Source organism: Lineus longissimus, chromosome 7 (assembly GCF_910592395.1).
Source record: "Lineus longissimus chromosome 7, tnLinLong1.2, whole genome shotgun sequence".
In the NCBI taxonomy this organism is placed as follows: Eukaryota; Metazoa; Nemertea; class Pilidiophora; order Heteronemertea; family Lineidae; genus Lineus; species Lineus longissimus.
The window spans coordinates 2,520,695-2,543,218 of record NC_088314.1 but is presented as its reverse complement, the minus strand read 5'-3'; the positions used below and the strand labels follow the sequence as shown (position 1 = coordinate 2,543,218).

General features: G+C 41.8%; 3 protein-coding genes and 1 long non-coding RNA gene across 4 annotated transcripts; 2 read left to right on the top strand and 2 right to left on the bottom strand.

The window, feature by feature from the left end:
- Nucleotides 1-248: 248 nt before the first annotated feature.
- On the top strand, nucleotides 249-14,263 carry LOC135491139 (urocanate hydratase-like). Its single transcript, XM_064776819.1, has 18 exons — nucleotides 249-388; nucleotides 1,030-1,160; nucleotides 1,532-1,685; nucleotides 1,913-2,041; nucleotides 2,236-2,297; nucleotides 2,600-2,666; nucleotides 2,850-2,993; nucleotides 3,225-3,376; nucleotides 3,605-3,784; nucleotides 3,983-4,080; nucleotides 4,378-4,486; nucleotides 4,679-4,776; nucleotides 4,947-5,017; nucleotides 12,336-12,434; nucleotides 12,613-12,712; nucleotides 12,995-13,076; nucleotides 13,266-13,365; nucleotides 13,566-14,263. The coding sequence occupies exons 1-18, from the start codon at nucleotides 263-265 to the stop codon at nucleotides 13,704-13,706; spliced, it is 2,043 nt and encodes a 680-aa protein (XP_064632889.1). The 5' UTR covers nucleotides 249-262; the 3' UTR covers nucleotides 13,707-14,263.
- A 28-nt stretch (nucleotides 14,264-14,291) lies between these two features.
- Nucleotides 14,292-15,981, bottom strand: LOC135491137 (mediator of RNA polymerase II transcription subunit 20-like). The gene is made up of 4 exons (XM_064776813.1): nucleotides 15,890-15,981; nucleotides 15,429-15,568; nucleotides 14,981-15,237; nucleotides 14,292-14,751 (listed from the first exon to the last, which is right to left on the bottom strand). Exons 1-4 carry the CDS (start codon nucleotides 15,901-15,903, stop codon nucleotides 14,542-14,544), a joined length of 621 nt encoding a protein of 206 aa, XP_064632883.1. The 5' UTR covers nucleotides 15,904-15,981; the 3' UTR covers nucleotides 14,292-14,541.
- Nucleotides 15,982-16,003: 22 nt separating this feature from the next.
- Nucleotides 16,004-17,780, top strand: LOC135491136 (small nuclear ribonucleoprotein F). Its single transcript, XM_064776810.1, has 4 exons — nucleotides 16,004-16,053; nucleotides 16,400-16,525; nucleotides 16,738-16,802; nucleotides 17,146-17,780. The coding sequence occupies exons 1-4, from the start codon at nucleotides 16,045-16,047 to the stop codon at nucleotides 17,210-17,212; spliced, it is 267 nt and encodes an 88-aa protein (XP_064632880.1). The 5' UTR covers nucleotides 16,004-16,044; the 3' UTR covers nucleotides 17,213-17,780.
- A 3,494-nt stretch (nucleotides 17,781-21,274) lies between these two features.
- Nucleotides 21,275-22,217, bottom strand: LOC135491488 (uncharacterized). The gene is made up of 3 exons (XR_010447841.1): nucleotides 22,127-22,217; nucleotides 21,730-21,846; nucleotides 21,275-21,597 (listed from the first exon to the last, which is right to left on the bottom strand). It is a non-coding gene; the product is annotated as an uncharacterized LOC135491488 (long non-coding RNA).
- Nucleotides 22,218-22,524: the final 307 nt, after the last annotated feature.

Genomic DNA, 22,524 nt, shown 5'->3' with positions numbered 1-22,524 from the left:
TTTGAGGAAAATACCAGTATCTTCTGTGCACTTACGCGGTGTGCAGGCCCCGCATGCTATTTATAGCATGCCACCAGAGCCCAAAACCATTGGTTATCACCTGTATGAATCCTGGCTAACAGAAGGCTTGGGGCGTCACCTTTTGTCACTTGGTAGAAACACTCCGACCTCCCTCATGAATGTGCACATCGAGGATATAACAAATCGCCGTTTAAAGAGCTGTCTGCATAACAATAACATTTGACCAGGAAGCATATATAGCATGTCAAGTTTGAAGGAAATCTGCCAAGGCCTGCCGCTTGATCCTCTGCCAGAGCGTAGGCAGAGGGACAATTCGATTCCTCATGCACCTGTCCTCACTCCAAATTTGTCTCCCCAGGAAGAAAGGGTAAAGTTGCTTTGAAAAATAATAAATCACATAGGCCTAGGCCCTAGGCCTAGGCTAGCTAGGCCATTGATACTGAGTGATTAGGGGGCCTATATGATATATAGGGCAGTCCTCGTCATAGGCTAATCCCCAAGTTACTAAAAGCTTAAGGTATAGGCCTGCATGCATACCCTTCTTGATAAAGAAATGCTTGTCTCCAGGTCATGAGGTACTATACATTCAATCTAAGGTCCCACATGGCCTGGATACTATAGAATAGATCCATGCACAGTTGCACTTGATTGGAAACAACGTTTACATAATGTACGGTACACTGTAGGCCGGCGTCACATTTTTACATTACTGTAACGTGACATGTCGTGGCGTGTTCGTAAACATTGTTCCCAATCAAGTACATGGATCTATAGTCATTGACAGTGTCAATCCCTATGTTTGACTGTGTTGTATTGTATCCTGTCTGGAAGTGGAAGTATGCCAGCTTTGTCTCAATAATTATAATAGTACCGGGTGGTATGGTGTATTATGTTGTCGTCGGGGAGGGGGGGGGGGGGCCTACAGCATCACATGTATAACACAAGCCTTCTTTCTAATTTGTCTCATGCACTCATGAGTCATTGTTTTCAATTGAATTCATCTTGCAGCTTGCACTGGAAAATGCTCTTCGATATTTCCCTCCTGAGTTACATCAGGTCCTGGCTCCGGAGTTTGCCCAAGAGCTGCGACAGTATGGCCACATCTACATGTACAGATTTAGACCTGACATAGAAATGAGGCAAGTTTGATAAGTCATCCTCAGGGAGGCTAGTGTCTCCAGAAATGGCCAGCTAGGAGCAAGGGACTTCTGCCTAAAATTACCTGACGGTGGCCTGTGATCATGGTGGTGGAACGAAACTTCTTTTGATTGAAACTTGAAGTACCGGTAACAGTTTTAGTGGTGAAACTCTCCTTCCCTTTGACTGTAATGTAGTTACAATCTTTTTTAAGTAATTTTAAAACTACTACCGATCTTGAAGAGCAGAAGTCAATGTGGAAATCTGATCCCACATTCTGATCAAGATCCCCAGTCAACTTCCTGTCTCAATGTTGGCGATGTTCTTTCCATTGATTGTTCCTAGCAATGATGTAAATTTGTCTATCTTCCAGGGCTTACCCTGTTGATGAGTACCCATGCCAGACACGTCAAGCTGCTGCTATCATGCACATGATCATGAACAACCTGGACCCATGTGTGGCTCAGTTTCCACATGAGTTGGTCACCTATGGTGGAAATGGACAGGTGTTATCAAACTGGGCACAGGTTGGTGAAAAAAGAAAATGGATCTTCTGTCTAGACCAATAATTGCTACATGTAGATAAAACCTTGTCACCTTAAAATAATAAGACTTTGTTGTTGTTGCACATAAGATGCTCTGAGCAATTAACCCATTATTTGGCTGCTAGGATTGAGTTATTCAATACATATCTCAGTTGATAACATTGTCTTTTCAGTCTTGTTTTATCATTTCGTATGTCTTTCCACTTCAGTTCTGGCTTGTGATGCACTACCTGTCACAGATGACTGAAGAGCAAACCCTGGTCATGTATTCGGGACATCCACAAGGCCTGTTCCCCAGTCACAGCATGGCGCCAAGACTTATCATTACTAATGGAATGGTAGGTATTCAGTCCAGGGACGAGACATTAAAATTTTGGTGATTTCCGTGTTCCTTCTCCTGCAAGAGGTTCAATTTACCCGCAGAAATAGAAAAATAGATGCATCTGTACAAAGCTTTGGATTTTTTAAATCAGTATTAATAGTTTTGAAGCTTGTCTTGGCTTTTTTCACTTATGTTTATTATCCTTTACAGGTCATCCCAAATTACTCCTCCAGAGAACAGTATGACAAGATGTTTGCTCTTGGTGTTTCTATGTAAGTGCAGTTGGTTAATAGGCTTATAAACTTGGCAAGTTAATTGCAAGTGTCTCAATGCATCATTTTGGATACACCCTGTATCAAGTAAATAAGACAGTTTAGTTCTCCCATGGTGTGTTATGTAATCTACCTGCAAGTAACTCACATTTGAAATTTCCTTGTCAATACCATTCAGGAAAGCACTTTCTCTAACCACTGTAAGTAAGATAACAAGAAATCACTGTCTCAGCAATGGAAAAAACCATCATATAACATAATTCTATCCTGTTTATTTTGTCATATCTTTTTCACATTGCCAGGTATGGCCAGATGACGGCAGGGAGTTACTGTTACATTGGTCCCCAGGGAATTGTCCATGGCACAACAGTAAGTCTGGAGTTTCCTTATTCTAAGTCTGTTCTTACCTTTATGCATTTCCCTGTTGAACTGTGTGATTTTCCTTGGATGATTTTCAGCATATCTTGGCATGCTATTTCTGCCCACAGTGTCTAAAGGGGAACTTATGATATGCAGCTGACTAGATTACTAATAATCATTCCACATTTTCAGTTGACTGTGTTGAATGCTGGTCGTAAATACCTCGGCCTGGATGATCTACGTGGGAAGGTGTTTGTAACGTCGGGCCTCGGTGGTATGAGTGGAGCTCAGGCTAAGGCTGCTGTTATAGCAGGTTGCATTGGTGTCATAGCTGAGGTAAGGAATAGCAAAGACCAAAAACTTGGAGCCTTCAGACTAGGCTCTTATTAGTGGAGTATTGTGACAACAGAGCAAATGCCTCTGGAAATCAGAATGTCTAAAGGGTTACTCTTACTTACAATTGAAATACCCTGATTGTGCCTTTGTCTCGAATTCCTTCTGATCTTACTTTAAAAAGCAGTATGTTGGATGGACACTATAAAGTCTCCTCTCTCTCTTTACATCTAGGTGAGCCATGAAGCTTTACAGAAACGTCACAAGCAAGGCTGGCTGAAGGAGGTCACTGATGACTTGGATGCTCTGATAGCTACGTTGAGGAAGTATCGCAGAGAGGGGAGAGTGACCAGCATTGGCTACCATGGAAATATTGTGGATCTTTGGTAAGGTTGAACTGCTCTCATTTGCTTGTAAGAATCTGTATAATTAAAATCAGTAGATGGGTGAGGCCATTGTGTCTCTGTTCATATAAAAGAAACAGGTCTGTGTGTCTGTTGGAGATTTGGCAGATAATCTTGGCCATCATATTGACATTGCCAACCTCAAATACAGAAGTGGTCTATGTCAGCGGTTTTGTGAAGTGTATAGTCCTCTTTATAAATTATTTCCAGGGAAAAATTTGCATCTGAGCTTGATTCAACAGGAGAGCTGTTGGTTGAGTTGGGTTCTGATCAAACGTCTTGTCACAACCCTTACCTTGGTGGTTACTACCCTGTCCAACTGGGCTATGATGAGGCGAGGGAGGTGATGCATCAGGACCCATCAAGATTCAAGAACCTGGTTCAGGAAAGGTGAGGATCTGTTCATCATAGTTATTTTCTTTCCAATGACAAGCAACTTTTTTCCACTTATTGATGTTGTCTCTCTGAATCAATGGATCTGAGATTGTTTGAGACTGTTTGTGTTTGGACACAATTCTCAGTTTGTAAGATGGCGCTTGCTTGCAACCCTTACTTTGTCCTGCATGGTTATTTCCCATCCTCTTCCAGTCTTCGCCGCCAGATTGCAGCCATTAACAAACTGTCAGACAATGGCCTGAGATTCTGGGACTATGGCAATGCCTTTCTACTGGAGGCATCTAGAGCAGGTTAGTCCTTACCCTTGACTCTGAGTCGTATGCTGAAAACAGTCACTTAGTGTCAATTTCATATCATTTTAGAAACAAAAACTCTCATGTTCACACATGACCTAGAATGTCATTTTCCCTGTAAACTATGTCTCCTTAGTTTAGTCTCTTAGTTTGTTTCTCACACCATAGGCGTTGCCGAGACAGCGAGAGTGTGTAAAGTAAATAAACTATATCGAAGCTTGACTTGTTTGCATTTATGCCGATTCTCTTTCTGAAGTTGATCCCTTCGATTACTGATGGTCTTTTTTCATCCAGGTGCTGATGTGAAGAAAGAAGATGATACTCTCGGGACAGAGTTCCGTTACCCATCATACGTCCAGCACATCATGGGTGATATCTTCTCCATGGGGTTTGGGCCCTTCAGGTAGGTTGCGTAGAATAGGTTTGATAACAATCACTCTGCTACTCAATGTGTTTACTAAACTTCAGTCTGACTTCTAACAACTGATAGCGTAATATGAGATCCTCAGACAAAGGTCAAATCCACTTGATAATGTTCATCTCATAGTTATGTGACATTAGTTAATGGGTGTTGATCTGCTTCCATCTGTTTCAGGTGGGTCTGTACCTCAGCACAGGGTGAGGACTTGGCCAAAACTGATGAGCTGGCAACCGCTGTCATGGAAGGCATCATTGAGACAAAGGGAGCCCAGTGTGAGTAATACAGCCTTTGGGATGAATTTCAGTTTAACAAGCAATATTCCATTTGGCATGTAGTGTCTAGTCTTGTACTTTACTGAAGTGGCTCTCCCTTTTGAGGCCTTTCTCAAATGGGTCTGATTCTACTTTAAAGTGTTGTTTATGTCCTAGGGTTCTGTTTTCAGTGCCCAACCATGTGAAACAACAGTATGCTGACAATATCAGGTGGATCAAGGAAGCAGGCAAACACAAACTGGTGAGTCTCCGTCATCTCTCATGTCATAAATACCAAACAGATGAGAGAAATGAAATCTTAACTCTGATGTTGCACTTTAAATTGTACAGCTACTGTCTCAAAGTGCTCTTTTAAGCTCCAATTCATTCCAGCCTAATTCAGAAACCATCCTGTCGAATCGAGGAGTTTACATACTGTGACCATCATAGTGGGGTTTGGGTGTCAGTGTGGGGAACATAAGGGGAGATATTTTTAGAAATGACAAACTGACACAAAATTTGTATGAACTTCATTTACTGAATAAATAAATCGTAAATCACAACTTTATTATCACACATTGCACTTCCTTCACAAAACACACTTGTTATAGTACTTGAGCAAAACAATTGGAAAATTGGCAATAGTTTATTTACAAACATGTACATGTGTATGTCATTACATCATTTTCTTCTGATTCTCCTGATATGTTTCCTGGTTAACAGCATCTTTTGGTAGCATTAAAATGTGTCCATTATTGTTTATCAACTTCCTTTGAACTCTTGGGGCATAAGTTAGGTACTGTAATGGTGTTTGCTTATTTCTTCTCAAGTACTGTACTCGTTGAGCAGTTGGATGAACGGAATTTTGCCATGGAACGTTTGGTCTGTTTTGTAAATATTGTCCTTGCTGGGAGACTTTTGTTTGCTCATAATACTGGCCTCGACCTATACCATGAGCAGAAGCCTGACCCTGATCTGTGTTCGAATGACCCTGACTATTGAAATGACCTTGACTTGGATATAGCTGTTGTGGGACCTTTGGAAAATTACCCAATGGAGGTCCTTGCAAACTTGGGTTCTGAGTGTGTTGTTGTAACCCTTGACCTTGACCCTGTGACTGTTTTGTTAAGTATTGATTTGGAGAATTCAGCGTATTTTTTGTACCAAATTGTTGTTGGTAGTTGATGGGGTTTTGAAAATTTCCCTCTTTATATTCAGTGTTCAGAAGAGGGCCATTGTTCTGGGTTTGTGTACCAGTATTTTGGTACAAAGCTCTATTCCGTTCATCCAACATCATTTGATACCTGATGCTATTTGTCATTTCGCTTTTCAGTTCATTTGGCTGTGAATTACTTCCTATTTGATTTTTAGCTTGTGGTCTATAGCCATTATTTTTGAGGCCAGTTTCAACCAACAGTTTGTAACCATGATTTGCGAGGCTTGGTCTAGACCCCTTGTTTCCAAGGCTGATCCCATCTTGTGGTTTGTATCCATTATTCTCATTCCCAAGGCCTCTTACAAGGTTATGTTCATATCCATTATTTTCAAGAATATTGCCAACCAGTGGTTTGTACCCATTATTTACTGGAAGATCATTGACTACTTTTCTGTACCCATTATTTACTTGAGCGTTGTTAACAACTGGCCTGTACCCATTATTATCTTGAGCATTGTTAACCGTTGGTCTGTACCCATTATTTTCTTGAGCATTGTTGACTACTGGCCTGTACACTTTGTTTACTGGAGCTTGCTTGTACCCATTACTAATTGGCACATGCCCATTATCTCCTGGAGCATTGTTTACTGGTCTGTAAACATTATTTACTTGAGCAGTGTTAACCGCCTGCTTGTACTGATTATTAACTGGCACATTAACTGGAGCATTGTTAATTGGTCTGTAACCATTATCTATTTGGGCATCATTGATTGGTGCAACTGCAAACCCGTTATTTACAGGATTGTTAACTGCTTTGTACCCATTATTAACTGGAGCATTGTTAACTTGTCTGAGGGTCTTAACTGGTTTGTACACAGTATTTACTGGAGCATTTAGCGATCTGTATCCATTGTTTACTGCAGCTCTGTCTACTGGTCTGTACCCATTATTTATTGGAGCATTGTTAACCGGCCTGTACCCATTGTCTACTGGAGCATTGTTAACCAGCCTGTACCCATTGCCTACTGGAGCATTGTTAACCGGCCTGTACCCATTGCCTACTGGAGCATTGTTAACCGGCCTGTACCCATTGTCTACTGGAGCATTGTTAACCAGCCTGTACCCATTGCCTACTGGAGCATTGTTAACCGGCCTGTACCCATTGTCTACTGGAGCATTGTTAACCGGCCTGTACCCATTGTCTACTGGAGCAGTGTTAACCGGCCTGTACCCATTGTCTATTGGAGCATTGTTAACCGGCCTGTACGCATTGTCTACTGGAGCATTGTTAACCAGCCTGTACCCATTGTCTACTGGAGCATTGTTAACCGGCCTGTACCCATTGTCTACTGGAGCATTGTTAACCGGCCTGTACCCATTGTCTACTGGAGCATTGTTAACCGGCCTGTACCCGTTGTCTACTGGAGCATGGTTGACCGGCCTGTACCCATTGCCTACTGGAGAATTTTCAACTGCTTTATACCCATTATCTATTGGAGTATTGTCCGCTGGTTTGTACTCATTATTCACTGGATCACTTGGTCTGTACCCATCATTTACTGGAGCCTTGTTACCCGAAGGTCTTTTCCCTTTATCTTCTGGAGGTTGGTACCCATTATCTGGTGGAGCATTGCTGACTGGTCTGTACCCATTATCCTTTAGAACGACTGGGGTCCCATCTGAACGATATGACACTAGTTCCTTCATTGGAGGTGGCATATTCTCTACTCTTATCCCTCCAATCTTTGTTTCTGAAACCTTCCAGTTTCTGTCAAAGTTGTTCAATGGACTGCCATGGGTTTGTGCCACATTGAGTGTTGCACCTCCACCCATCAAAGAGTTGTCCTGATTAGGTGTTTCAGCATTGTTGTCGGGTATTACTTGAGCATTCATATTAGAATTATTTGGTTCTATTCTATTCTCAGTGGGATCTGTATCAACCTCTGGTGATCCATTGTTTATTGGTGGATTATTTCCATCAGATGGTGGGTGGACATGCGTTAAGGGTGTATAGGCACCAAATTGTACATATTGCACTGGCAGTGAATCCATTTGAGTTTGTGTGCCAGCAATGTTATTATTATTTGGATCTATATTGCCAACATCAACATTTTCAGCTAGATTTGTTTCATGAGGTGTGTCGGTGTTTGTGTCAGTATTAGTTGAGGTCACGGTAGCTTCAAACATTGCACCCTCATCAATACTTTCATTCCTTTGAACTGACGTCTGCTGTTCTACTGGCGTCTGCTCAATACGAATCCTTGCTTCGCCACCATCTTTGTTTATTCTCAACTCTTTTCCATTGTTCCCGAGCACCTGCTTCGGTCGCCCTCCATTCCCAGCAGCTTGATAGTTGTCTTTCCCCCCATAGATGGCAGCATACTCTTCATTCCTTGTCAGTTCCTTGTCTGGTGTACGTTCCATGTAATCATCGTAGGAATAACTGTCCTTTTCAACTACTGGTCGAATGTTGTTTGGGTCCAATGTCTGTTTGTCTACAGGTTCCTTCTTCTCGTTGACCTCATGAATGGAACCTTTGGGATTCAGAGTGGGATGACCTGGGGAAAAAAAGAAAAAGGAGGTAATTAAAAGCTGTTCTAGGCTGGTAGCTGGTAATCTTGATTGACAGAAATCATCTCTGTTCTTCCTGATGGCAGTCACAAGGCCTGCTGAGTGTGGTTCTGGTCTACATCATAGCAAAGTCAACTTGAACTGTTGGCAATTCTGAGGACCCTTAGCTCACCTGTGAACTTCTCCATCCCAAAAGCCCTGATAACTTCCCTCATGCTCATTGTGAAGGCATCCTCTCCTTCATACAAGCCGTACTGCAGAAACTTTGCTATCGTTTTAATCGTCTGCTGCATCTGTTTGACCTGTCTCCTCGGAACTTTTCTAAGGATCTTGACAATGTCTGCACGATTTTCAAGAATTTCTTTTGGGTCGATATAAAGTGTGAAAGTATTGTAATTGAGCATGTCGCTGAATGGAAAGTCGATGCCTGATTGGAAGACCACAGGGATGCAGCCGCTGAGTAATGCATCGTAAAAGGATTTCTTGGGTGGTATTTCTCCTGGCGGCTGAAACAGAATAATGGCAACTTGGTCGTCATAATGTTACAGGGACTATAGCATACTACATGAGCTTCAATAAGATTTGTCTTTGGCTGTATTGAAAAGGACACTTCTGGCAGCAATGACGTTTTACTCTGCCATGGTTCGTAAATGCGATGGTGAATTCGAGGATTGATCAACTCATGCTTACCTGCAGGCAAAATAGAGCTCTCCTCAAGAGATCAGTTACAACTAGAGATGTTTTCTTCCTGTCTAGGCAGTCAGTGAGGGGCATTCGGTAGAAGTGGCCCATGTACTTCATGGTGTGCCTGTACCTGGACTCACTGACCTGGGACTGGAATGAAGAACAAAAACTTTCCAATCTTGCACAATAACTGCTGAGAGATGGTCACAACTCATGTGCGTTAGAAGGATACAATTAACCTTGGGGTCATGAATGAATATATAGTTGTGATGACTGATGGACTGATGAAAATTCAGCAATTCTGATTGGACAATCGGAAATCCCTCAGTGGATGAAAAGGGCACAGAACGCGTTGTTCTAATTCTGTTGGTCAAAGAAAGTCTATTCGGCACTTACTATGAGAAGACTGCTTAAGTGGTCATCTGTGCTTGTCGTAGTTGATGCGATCATCACAGTGAATAGGGAGCGATACCCGATTTCAATCTCAGCATCCGGTGTGTTGAAGTGGAGGTAGGAGGGGTAGGGGACGAGGATAGTGTTGTTCTGGTTGTTTGATGTGGAGAAGTAGAGTCTGCTGTTTGCCGAGTCTGTGGTCATGGTATTCTCCGGGATGAGGAATATCAGATTGGAATATCGTTGATTGACAAAGAAGGGGCAAGATGGACTTGACATCTCCTGAAAATAATAATTCTGATCTTTCAGTTCTGTCACTCAACATGAAGTACTTGTGACGTGTGTCAAGATATTTTTCTCGTTACTCCCCAGAAATCAAGCCAACGTCTGTTATCCATAGCCATCTTCAAGAACTTAAGTATTTTCTTGGCCAATGAGAGGAATCCGGAGTCACTGCAGCATTAACCCTTACCTGTCTACTATTTCCAATTGCCATGAAGTGCGGCTTCCCGTCCATCAAATATGTGTTTTCCCGCAGCAGAATATCCCATAATAGGGCATCAAAATTCTTATTGGACGGATTTGTACAGAAGCAGTTCATAGCAGCGTAGTAGGGGATGTAGAACAGGTCTGCCATACGTGGATCTGAAGTCACCAACGAGCTGATTTTCAAATTTTCGTGGAAGAGTACTTCAAGGGAGAACTTGTGCGTAACATGGCTGGATATTTGTTCGTAGATATAAGCAGTACTACCAAATCCATCATTTGAAAGATCTAAACACATTTCATTTTGTTCATTTTGCTCGGCACACCTCTTCAAGTCTCTGTTCAGTAGTTCTGGGAGTGGATATACATAGATCTTCAAATTGGTGATATTGATTGATGACAATTCCTCCCCTTTAATGAATCCTGAGAGGTCTTTTGGAATTGTTTGGGCCTCTACTGGTTTCTCTCTGTACATAAGTCCCTGAGTTTCAATTTGTTTACTTATCACAGCTTCAGGTTTGTCTATGTCTTCACTCTGAGATGGGGGCGTAGGAATGTCTTGTGGTTTTGTTAGTAATCGCGGCACTAACCAGCCCGTCATGTATTTGCTCATATCTTCTGTGGTTGTCCTGAAATCAGAAGAAATACAAGTATAGATTGTGCTTATTGTTTCTTAGTGAGTCCCGATGAGAGTAGCATACCGGTATGCCATTTGAGTCTGCTGAAACCAGATGATGTGACTTTCACCTGACTTCTGTCTTCAGTCGTGTTGGCAGTAGCCCTCAAGTTACACAATATTCATTTACCCATTGTATAAGATAGTTGTTTGTCCTGTCTTGAAGATTCTGACGCAAGGAATCTAGTTAAACAGACACAAGGAATCAGGTGACTTGCCTGCGGTCACAAGTAATTTGATTACAAGTCCGATTCCGGTGTTTTTACTTACACTTCTATATTCCTCCTCTGCATGTTCCATCTGGGTATCTTGTACATCTGGTCCACAAACAAGTAGACGATACCGAGAGCGATGGAACACATGATCCACAGCTTGAGGCGGTTCAGGGGCCTCATGCTCATGATGGTGGCCGATTGCAGCCGACTTCGTGTCTTCTCTTTTTGAAAGCGTGTCTTCGCCATTCTGAAGATGAAAAGTATTTCTTGATCCTTTTAGTTGAAAGGAATGATGAATGGGTTAGCTAACTTTTGATGAATTATTCCATCATTGTTTCGAGCATGCAATGAGGCAGTTTCAGTTAACCGATGAGGGAACACACAGTGTCTTGTGCAGACTCTAAGATTGATTTTCTGCCTCTGACACTGAGGATGCTGACATCTAGTCCAGCATCCTGCATGTACAGGGTCTATTGTCTCTAAGATGAGGCAGTCAAGCTACATGTAATATCTGCCTGGCAACACGTTGCTAGGTGATGCTGATGGACAAAAAGTAGACATTGACTTACCGGTACCAAATTATGATGAAATCATTCCTCTGATTTCAAGGACCACTTGAATGCGAGGCATCACACTCTGAACATTCCCCTCGAATTTCTTTATCTGACAACACTGAATTTATACATCCAGATCATATCAAATTGGGATGCTGGTCCTAGTGCTGTACTCGTTCACGATAACCACTCTGTGGGAACGCAGCCAAGCACTTGGTTTCATCAGCATCACACACATCAGTCTGATACTGCAGTGTAGACTCAGAATAGCTCCTAATATTGATTTTACGCAAATACAGCTACATGTGAGAGATTCTGTTAGTCTCAAACTAGAGTCGGCCTTGCCTGCTCTAAGGTTATATCATTGTTCTTGCAATAATTGTGCAATAATGAATTGCGGTGCAATGGTTCATCAAATATTTATGCAGTGCCAATGTGATTGTGTATGGGAATGTTTTGCTCTACTCCTGAAAAAATCATATGTCATGAAATATAAATTGACCAACTGGTACATTTACTCGCTGTTATTTGCCCAAAATAAAGATAATAACAAATCGGAATGAAATATTCATTGATGCTGCAGAGGTTTTTAGCCAAGGCAACCCATGATTGCAGCTATATTCAAAGCCAGGTACTGGTAATAATAGAAAATGGGTTGTTCATTGGCATTGTTTGCTCTACTCAATGGTTTGCTTGCGTAGATATTTTTGTTCTTATTTTAGGTCAGCAGTTGTTTTTTTAGGCGGGAAGTACACCAGATTTAATTTCTCCATCTACATCATATGAATATTTGGAAAAAATAAAGCCATTGTTAGATGTAATATGATGCCACTTATCTTTTACAGGTTGTTGGTTCCCAAGCACGCATCCTTTACTCAGACCAGGAAGGAAGAGTTGCTCTTGCCTTGGCCTTTAATCAGGCTGTTGCTGACAGAAGGCTCCAGGTAGGTTCATCTCGGAGGATTCTTTCTCTTTTGAACGACACATTTTGTTCCGAGACTTGTCAGGTCCATTTGGGCTTGTCACATCCATGCATTCAGACCCTGTCGTCAGATCTTTCTATCGGCATTTGTCAGTCCTCACCTAAGTAGTTCTACTCAATATTGATATTTATGATTTCAGGGCCCAGTTGTAATAAGCCGTGACCACCATGATGTGAGTGGTACCGACAGTCCATTTAGGGAGACCTCCAACATTTATGATGGATCTGCTTTCTGTGCAGGTATGTTGAAATATGACAGTTGGCTATGCATCGGCAAAAGTGGTCATTGTGGTGAATATCAAACAGAGTCACATTCTGTAAAATGATTCTAAGCCGAGGCCGGTAAACATATTGAGACATTTTCTGAAGATGAGAATGTGGAAACTAAACTTTATAGTGACAACGGTCTACAATTAGCAAATACATCTTCAGTGTATTGGGCCCAGTGGTTTTCTTCCATGGCTTCATGGAGGAATAACTTGGTTCATATCTTGAACAGTAAAAATATGGTTTTCATTGCAGATATGGCTGTCCAGAATGCCATTGGTGACAGCTTCCGCGGTGCCACTTGGGTTGCCTTACATAATGGTGGAGGAGTTGGATGGTAAGTGTAGGCTTTCCTCATTGCCTATTCAAATAATGTCTAAAAATATATTCAAATGATGGGTGTTGGTAAACTTAAAGCAAATTTTTTTGATGATAGTGCATGGGAAATACTAACTTTTGCAGTAGAATTATACTTGGCGGGTATAGTATATTGTATGATCAATTAATCATTGCCATTGCCTTCCAGGGGTGAGGTGATCAACGGTGGATTTGGTCTTGTCCTTGATGGGTCAGAGCAGGCTGCTGAAAGAGCCGAGAGGATGCTTGCCTGGGATGTCTCTAATGGGGTAAGTTGGGCTTAGAAATATGGTTGGCATTTTTAAAAGAGACTGAGGCTTTTGCAAATTTGGATTTGGTGTTGCTGCCTGTAGAAATACATTGGAAAATGTGAGCTGCCATTCCCGCGTCGTGCAGCCACATGGGATGGTTATTCCCATGCAACTGGTCTTGATTTCATATTTTCATTTACCAGTTTATCTATCTGCAGGTTGCTAGACGTTGTTGGTCTGGAAACAACAATGCCAAGGAGGCGATCTGCCGTGCGATGGATCAGGACAGCAAGCTGAAGGTAACCCTTCCAAACAGGGTACAGGATCCTTCCATCTTGGACAGGGCGCTTCAAGACTGATCATGACAACCAGGAGAATATTAAAGTCAGTGTTAGGACAATGATATGTGCTATACTTCCAGAACTACTGTAAAACAGGATCATTCCAGGGAAAACCTATATATTATAATGAAATATAGATCTCTTCTGTTCAGCTATTCTCATCTATTTTTATTGTCAAAAGTGACAGCTTTTAATCTTTAGCAACTTGGCAGCTATACAATCATGACTATGTCTCTGCAGTCTTCAGTTTGAGGTTTTCATTTTTAGTCTGTTATCATCTACATGTATAGTTTAGGTTGAGTTTGATTCAGTTATTCTTCATTTGGAAACAGTGATATTCCGGTTTGATTTTTTGTAGATTTTATCATCGATTGTTGTTGATTCCATTAGTTTTGGTATTCCAAAGAGTGATTTTTTTCATTTAGATTTACTTTTAATTTGTAAGGGTCGCTTACACCATTCCCAAAATGCTGCTTGCAGAGCATCATCATGTCAGTGCATGACAATCTCTTGCATGAATTGTCATTACTATAAAATCGCTATAACATGAATAAAGAACAATAAAATATTGATTTCTATAAAATATTTTTATTATTTCTTTTCTTCACACATATATCCTACAATGAGAACACCATGTTCAGGTACTTCTATTGCTCACACTGTCTGACATGGTGAATCTTCAGATAAATTTCAGTACTTCCGACCACATCTGAATGAAGCCTGTTATTGAAAAGCCCAAGCTCCACTGCACTGGAGTCAACTTCACATGGCCTGGCAGTGATATGGCATATAGCCACAACATCAAGGTCAATAACAAATAGCACATTTTCTCATTGAATTTTACTCGAATGTCTCATCTGGAAACAGTTCCTGAGGACACCTTCCTAAAGTTATTGAAATGTTCGAGGTACTGCTGCATGGTATCCAATGGCGCATAGACCTGCTCCATCTTGCCCTTCAGGTAAATGCTGAGATTTTCCGCATGGTTTCCCATGAACCCTTGTAGAAGCTCCTTCATGAGATTCCAACAGTCTACAGGGACGACGCATGGTCCATACTCGAGCTGGAATTGAAATAGAGAGTGAACAAGAGATGATGCAATAATCATGAGGATAAGATCAGGGTTTACATTAGACATCATTTCTAGTCTCAGTGAATGCGAGGTCATTCAAGCAGGTGGCCACCATCTACAGGGGGTGACAATTGAATTTGCCAATTTATCAACTCACCAAGATTCTAGACAATCCAAAAGAAGGTGTAACTATAAATGACTGATTTGAAAAGATTCTTACCTCAACTAAAATTCCTTTGAAGCTCATGTTCTGTCCAATATTAACGGAACCAACTTTGATGATGAAGTCCCCATACACATACCGCTGTCCTTTGCACTCTACTCGGTTATTTTTCCTTGCTGTGTAGAAGCCCTTTAGTTTGAGCATCAGGTGGTCATATAGAATGTCTGCTACGAGACCAGTCCCTGTGTCGAGGACAGCAAAACATGACGCAGGCTGTTCAGTGTTGTGGAGGACATGGACTAGACGTTGGGGATCTGGAAAAGGACAAAAGCTTTTATCAAATTCACTCTGCGATGTTGACAATGACACAATTGACATCTGCAGAATTCGTTAAAAGCCACAATGATACTCAGGGTTTGAAACTCTAAGATACTCATAGAGAAAAAGGCATCAAGACAGTGAATGAATCAATGATAGAAATAAATTCACAGAAGGAACTGCTCACTTGTTTGCGTGGACTGGTATGTCTCACAATCCACACAGAATGTTCCTGTTCTAGTTGCGCCCAAGTCTTCAATCAGTCTCTGCAGCAGATCAACTGACTGCTGGCCACTCTTGTTTTCAGGGACGGGGTACTGTAACACACTATGGAGAAAGATCAAAACCAAATATATTGCTGGTGATCTGGAATAATACCTGGCACCTATCGTGAAGATGATCAAAAAAGTCGCATTGTCATTGGGCAGAAAATTCCGAAGCAATTATTTTGACACAGTAAACAACTAACTATAGTCAGGAAACTTCCTGTTGTTTACCTTTTGTTACACCCTGTACATTCCTGTACATCAATGTACAGCTAGCATAGGACACTATTTTCAAAGTCATCTAACTTCAATATCAATTGCATTTATGACACAATTATTTGTATAAAGAAAGATTCTTAGCAGATTTTCATGGCCAACTAACCAAACAACGCCCATCCTGTACTATCTATGAATTACAGGTCATAAATAAATCAACTTCTTAATTTTATATTTTCATGGAGGCTGCCATTACTCCACTGCGCATGCGCAATACGATTCTGCGACGGAACCGCGGCGTGCACACACAAAAGCTTCACAATGTCGGCTGTAAGTTCAAGAAAAAGCACTTTTTCACTCTTAGATATACTTTTATTTAAAGTAGTTATTATCTTTAATAAGTATAGGTCATGCCCGTTCCTAGAGAAACTTAAAATGAACCGTAGATATATTTGTACGTTCCATTGAAAATTGCCGGTGTGGCTATTTTCCTTTTCGAATGCACATGCTATGCACTGCACGACGAATAATGCCTTAGCATTGCCCGAACAGAAGTGTCTTCCATCCGGTGTTCCGTACCAGTACTGACACAGAAGAAGTCAGGAGGAGGAATACACTGTAACTTCTCAGTGTGTGGGTCTAGTCTTGCGTGATAAGTTTCTGTATACCTTTTCAGACCATGCCCTTGAACCCTAAGCCATTCTTGAATGGACTTACGGGTAAACCAGTGATGGTGAAGCTAAAATGGGGAATGGAATACAAGGGTTACTTAGTGTCAGTTGATGGATACATGAATCTACAGGTAAGATTCTACACTGGTCTATGTGAATGAGTTACAAAAAAACATAATAAATGATGTCAGTTGAGTTTACATAACCGGTGCTTGTATCTTTAGATAGAACTCGATGGTATTAAAATAAATTTGCTATGAAATAAACATGTGTTTGTACTTAACACCCAGTAATAATCCTTGTTCAAGCCATTAACATACTTACAGTTTCATTTATTTTTCAGCTTTTCAGTACTGAAGAATACATTGATGGAGTGAACATGGGTAATCTAGGAGAGGTTTTAATCAGGTGAGAAAAATCTGACATCAATCTTTTCTTCTTCAGCATTTGCTATGCACTTGGAGGTGTTAATGGCCAAGCTACTCTCTCTTTAGCCAGAGGAAGAGTGAGTCCATCATATGCTACTCATGTTTCTCACCTGGTAGCGTCTTTCTTGCCCTGGTGTAGACAACGGATACACAGGCACATTAGTTTTTGGTCTAATTGAAGGACTGAGAAGAGTCGGGAGATCCCTGAAACTTTTGTGTACACATACATGTATTGCGGCTTAGAAATGAGCCTGTGTGGCTTGATTTATAAACATGTAGAAGATTATTTGATTTCTCATGGTGGTCTGCTTCTTTCATTTCAGGTGTAATAATGTGTTATACATTCGAGGAGTAGAGGAGGAAGATGAAGAAGGTGAAATGAAGGACTGATCGAATAATCACATTTGTGAAAAAGACTTTTGATATGTTACATCATCATTGACATTGTTGATCAAAATGTGGCAAAGACTTTGGAGATGGCAGATATGTTTGCTCAAATCACACCAGAATTGTAAAGTTATAGAATTTCAAATTCTTTGCGTTGATCATTCACAATTCTGGTGGAAATATGAGTTCGGGGAGCAGATGTTGGTCACAACTCCAGCTCTGGGATTTCTGGACCTTTTTTGATAGAACTTCAAACATCTGTTCTGATAACTGGCCATTGATGCAAGTTAATTTTGGTTAAGTTCTTGGGGGGTTAAGGGTGTAATGAACATTCCAGATGTTTGCTGTTTCCCGATTTCAAATGACAGAACAACAGCGCTGTTAAGCGTGCTTTCCCAGCATAGTTGGTGAAATTCAAGTAAATTCTCTCTAGATATTTCAACAAATATTATCTTGCAATTGAAATTACAAGATTTTGCCAACTGTGGTTCTCATATCATAATAGTGTGTTCACGAGCAGTAAATGTCTTTTTATATGTACGATAATGAAATACAAAAACCTCAATTTTCACTTTGATTTCTTCCTGAATTGGGTGACTTGGTATCCTCCATTGAACCCTGCTATTTGTCTTCAGCAGGCTCAACATTCCCGAGAGTCAACATACACTGATCAGTATGATAAATGTCTTAACCATGGGGTGTGGAGGTGTACCCAATCTTACTTAGCATTCTAGAGAGGACCTACCTGGTCCGCCTGGTTGTAACGACTGATGAATAGCTGATTCTTATGACTCTGAATTGCCATCTGTGACATGATCACTGTCTGATGTCTGGTTGTGACATATGTCCGGTTGTGACGCGGTGTACTGAAATCGGCCGATTGTGACATAACAACAACAGTTTGACCTAAAGCTCTTAACTGTAAATGGAAAAATTGTCTTCTAGAGCATGGCATACTGGGTGATATGAATAAAGACTAGCAAATGCTTTTATCTAAATCTCCAGGTACATTTACACTAGGCCTTCCTGTACAAAACCGGAGTAAAAGCATTTGCCAGTCTTTATTCATATCACCCAATGTGTCTCTAGCTGGTCTGACTGGTATCATCTTAAAAAATTGCACTGTACGACCAAGTATAATGTCCCCTAAAGCCAGCAAAGTGGATGAGATGGTCACAAAGTCTTCATGGAGTCCACAAGTCGCATTTGAAATTGTGATGTCTGCATCATCGGGCATCCAAGTCGGTCAGAGATTGTGATTGAGTAGGATCGACTGGAGGACATACAGATTGCATATCCTGCGTGTCCCAACCACGTAAGACAACCACTAGGGCATGAGTTGTTTTATACTGGGGGATGGTGAATGATATGCCAGACAGCATCATAATGTGTAAAGTCATTTCATGATGTGTCCTCCATTTTGACGTGTCCTCGGGAAACACAGTATAAAACAACAGGATTCGTTCGTGGCTCATCGTCAGACATGTCTTCGTTCGTGGCACATCCAGAGACATCTTCTGGACATCAAGTCTTTGAAGTAGGATTCCCACCAGTTGCATATTGTCGAGTATGTTCTTTGGACACCTAGTTTGAAATCACCCAGATAATTGATACAACAGGATTCCTTTGTAGCACATCATCCGATGTGTCCCGTCGGACAGCGAGAAAAACAACATTGTGACTTCAAAGTCTTCTGACATACCTTCGAGAGCCATCAAGAAACAACAGGCCTGAGTTGCTCATCGTGGAATCAACAGGTTTCCAACTTTCACATTGTCCAATTTGTCCTCGGGATACTCCGTATAAAACCACGTGGTTTACAAGTGCCTCATCGTCCGCTGTGTCTTCAGGACGCTTCTCAGATTGGCGTAGCAGGATTATCTGCCGGCACATCGTCTAATATGCGTATGTCCTCGCGACATCTAGTATCAAACCATATGATTCACAAGTGCATAGCACGTTGTCCGATGTGTCCTCAGGACAGCGACAACACGATTCCCTTGAGGCACATCGAGTGGGAGTCCTGAGATCACATTTCCGATGTACTACAAGGGAATCATTCATGTTGTTTCATTCTGGATGTCTCGAGGACACATCGGACGGTGTGCTGCTCGGAAAACCTGTTGTGCATATTGTGCAAGGACACCAACAGATTACATTTCGGACGCAGTGGACCGACCTCGTCCTGTCGCCTTTGGAGGAGAGGCTTAACGAATTAGAATGCACGGTAGTCTGCGGATGATGTGCTACTCAGGAATTCTGTTTTTTTAGACTGGGTGTCCTGAGGACTGACCGATCCAGCCTCCAGGGAATCTTGTTGCTGTATGCTGTATGTGTGTTCCCAAGGACGTCTAAAGGGGGAATTCCGCTCTTTCATACTCGCCTGGGCGTCTCGAGCACATGCTACAATGTGCCACCAGGGAATCCAGTTGTAGTGGTATATTGGGTGTCTCCAAGGACATCGTATGAAATGCCAATAAGAAACTCGTTTCTTTTGTATTGTGTGTCACGAGTGCCTATCACACAATGAACCTCTAAGGAAACAACCTCTTGCTGTATTTTGGGTGCCCCGAGGACATCGGATGATGTCCCATCGTTGTTTTGGTGTCCGGAGGACGGCGAACGATGTACCATTTGGGAATTCGGTTGTTTTATACTGGCTGTCACAAGAGTAATCACAGACAGACAGCCGAGGATTTACTATTCGACAGACCTCACCATCAGCAAAACGCTTTTAGGGACGAACAGCCTGTCTCATGGCCTCTTCCAGCTGAAGCACCCTAGAGTTAGCGGTGCTTTGCACAAGTGGGCCCAGATCTCCAGAGTGACTTGAGAGTAGCTACAGACAGCTGAGGATTTGCTTTTTGACTGGGCTGATCCTAAAGGACAGTGTCACAACCACTCTTCCAGCTGGTTATCAGTTCTCCAGATTGACCAGAAAGTAACCACAGGCAGCTGAAGATTTGCGACTTCGACTTGGCTAACAATACACTGACACAACAGCATTGCCTATACTGGCATATCGTCTGATATGTCCTCGCAACACCGACAATGTACCACGTGAGCGGCACAATTGTCCGATGTGTCCTCAGGACACCAGTATGAAAAAGAAACAGGATTCCCTTGTGGCACATCGGAAAATGAGCTAAGTACACCCAGCACAACACAACAGGATTGCTTCCGTGGCACATCGAGTGGATGTCTGTCGAGATCACATTCCCCGATGTGCTGCTTGTGAGTCTTCCATGTTGTTTCATGGAAGTGCCTCGGGAAACCTGTTGTGCATTATTGTGTGTCCCCAAGGACAACAAATGATTTCGCTCCGGAGGACGTAGTGGACCGACCTCGTCCTGTCGCCATGGAGGAGAGACGCGACGAAATGGACTGCATGGGTGTCCCAAGGACTAACACATCTGAGGATGTGTCTCGAAGGGAATTCTATTGTTGCATATTTGGTGTCTCGAGGACGTCAGAAGATGTGCCAGGAGTAAATCCAGTTGTTTTAAACTGGGTTAACCAAGTATACCTCAGAAAATGATCCACTGGTAAAGATAACCTGCTGTTTACATTGGGTGTCACGAAGGACATCGACTGATGTGCCGTTAGAGAATAAGGTTGTTGTACAGTATATTGGGTGTCCGGAGGAGGATGTACCATCAGTGACTGTATGTGTTGTTTTATACCGAGTGTCCCGAGGACACATTGGATGACATCGCACCGGGGAATCATGTTAACCTTATAAACTGGGTGTCCAAGGACACTTTCCGATGATGCGCCATTGGATTCCTGTTGTGCCATACTGAATATCTGAGGACACATCGGACAATGCAATTAGATTGCTTTTTATACTGGGTGTCCCAAGGACATCCTGTTGTTCCATACTGTGGGTTCCAAGCACACATTGGGTGTCTGGGTGTCCAAGGACACATCGGCAATCCTAGCAATCCTGTTATATACTTGGTGTCCTAATCAAGGCAAATATGGTTGCGATAGTTTCACTGCAGCAAGTCATGATTGTCTTTTTCAAAGCCAAGTACACTTGGCACCATATAACATAAAGCAAAATTGCATTTTCAGAAAATCTTTATTGAAAATGTACACGTCTTTACAAGAGGTGGCGTTTTGGATGTTGTTACACCACCATATCAAACGCCGTTTTCAACATCCTAAAGATCAACAGTCTATAAGAGTATGTCAATTTATTTTTGACTTTCGAGTTGATAACCAATGTTTTGAGTCATAGGTTTAGTTCACGAGTTGAGACTCCCGAAATCCTTGTCAAAATTGATCAATGCATCAGAGACCGAAGTGTTCCTCATAAGTGGTGTTGTTCAATCCTCTTTTCTTTCAATAGAAAGGTGCTGCAGTAAGCTGAATAACCAATCTATCTGAAAGGAGATGAAGAGGAGATGGTCTTAGGGTGAGCAGTTAATCACAATAATAAGAGAAAAATCCCTCACCAAATATCAATCTATTCTGTCGTTTAGCTTGACCATATAGAAAGGATCGAACATACATACCGTCAAAGGGTGAAAGTCTCATCTTATCATGATTATGCAGGAAGAGATTCAACAGATGCTATTTCACGAGCTATGTAGACACCGCCCCAAAACATCATATTGCTTTTCACCACAGCCCTGTAAAAGAAGAACAAGGTATTATTTTACTCACAAATTTCGACCACACACATACAACAGATAGAGACTTGACGTGCAATCCCAACCAAGCACAGTCACATCCTAAGACCATTTCAATATGGTAGTTCCACGACAGCCCCAAAGGTGTCGTATTACAAAATTTCAGAATGCACCTTCAGATACTTTATAGATTATCGAGACAGGTGGATACACAATCACAACATTTTTACAGTTTTTAAGATCTATGATAACTATGCTATGAAATAGTATGAAAAACTACCATCGAAATGGATCATGCCAAAGACTAGAGACGAATTTTATGACGGTTTTCGCCTTGCCGGATTTTGGGTCAGCCATATTGGTTATCGTTGGTTTAACATTGATTCGCTCTTTTCCATCTTCACCGGATCTACGTCTCGCACTGTCGTCGGCGCATCACCGGCCGTCTTTCTTGTTTTCTTGGTTTTATGTTAGTGAAATACGGGGATTTAACACCCAGAGGCTATACACCGTCCCTCTCCTTTCACACACGTTTTGGTCTTGTACCGATGGCCCTGAGGTTTTAGTTTAGGATGGTTGGATCACCCATAATACTGAAGTACTACGGAAGCAGTGGTAGCGGCCTCGTTCCGCGGAGAGGATCGGAATCGTTCATAGAAGGACGAAATCGGGATGTCT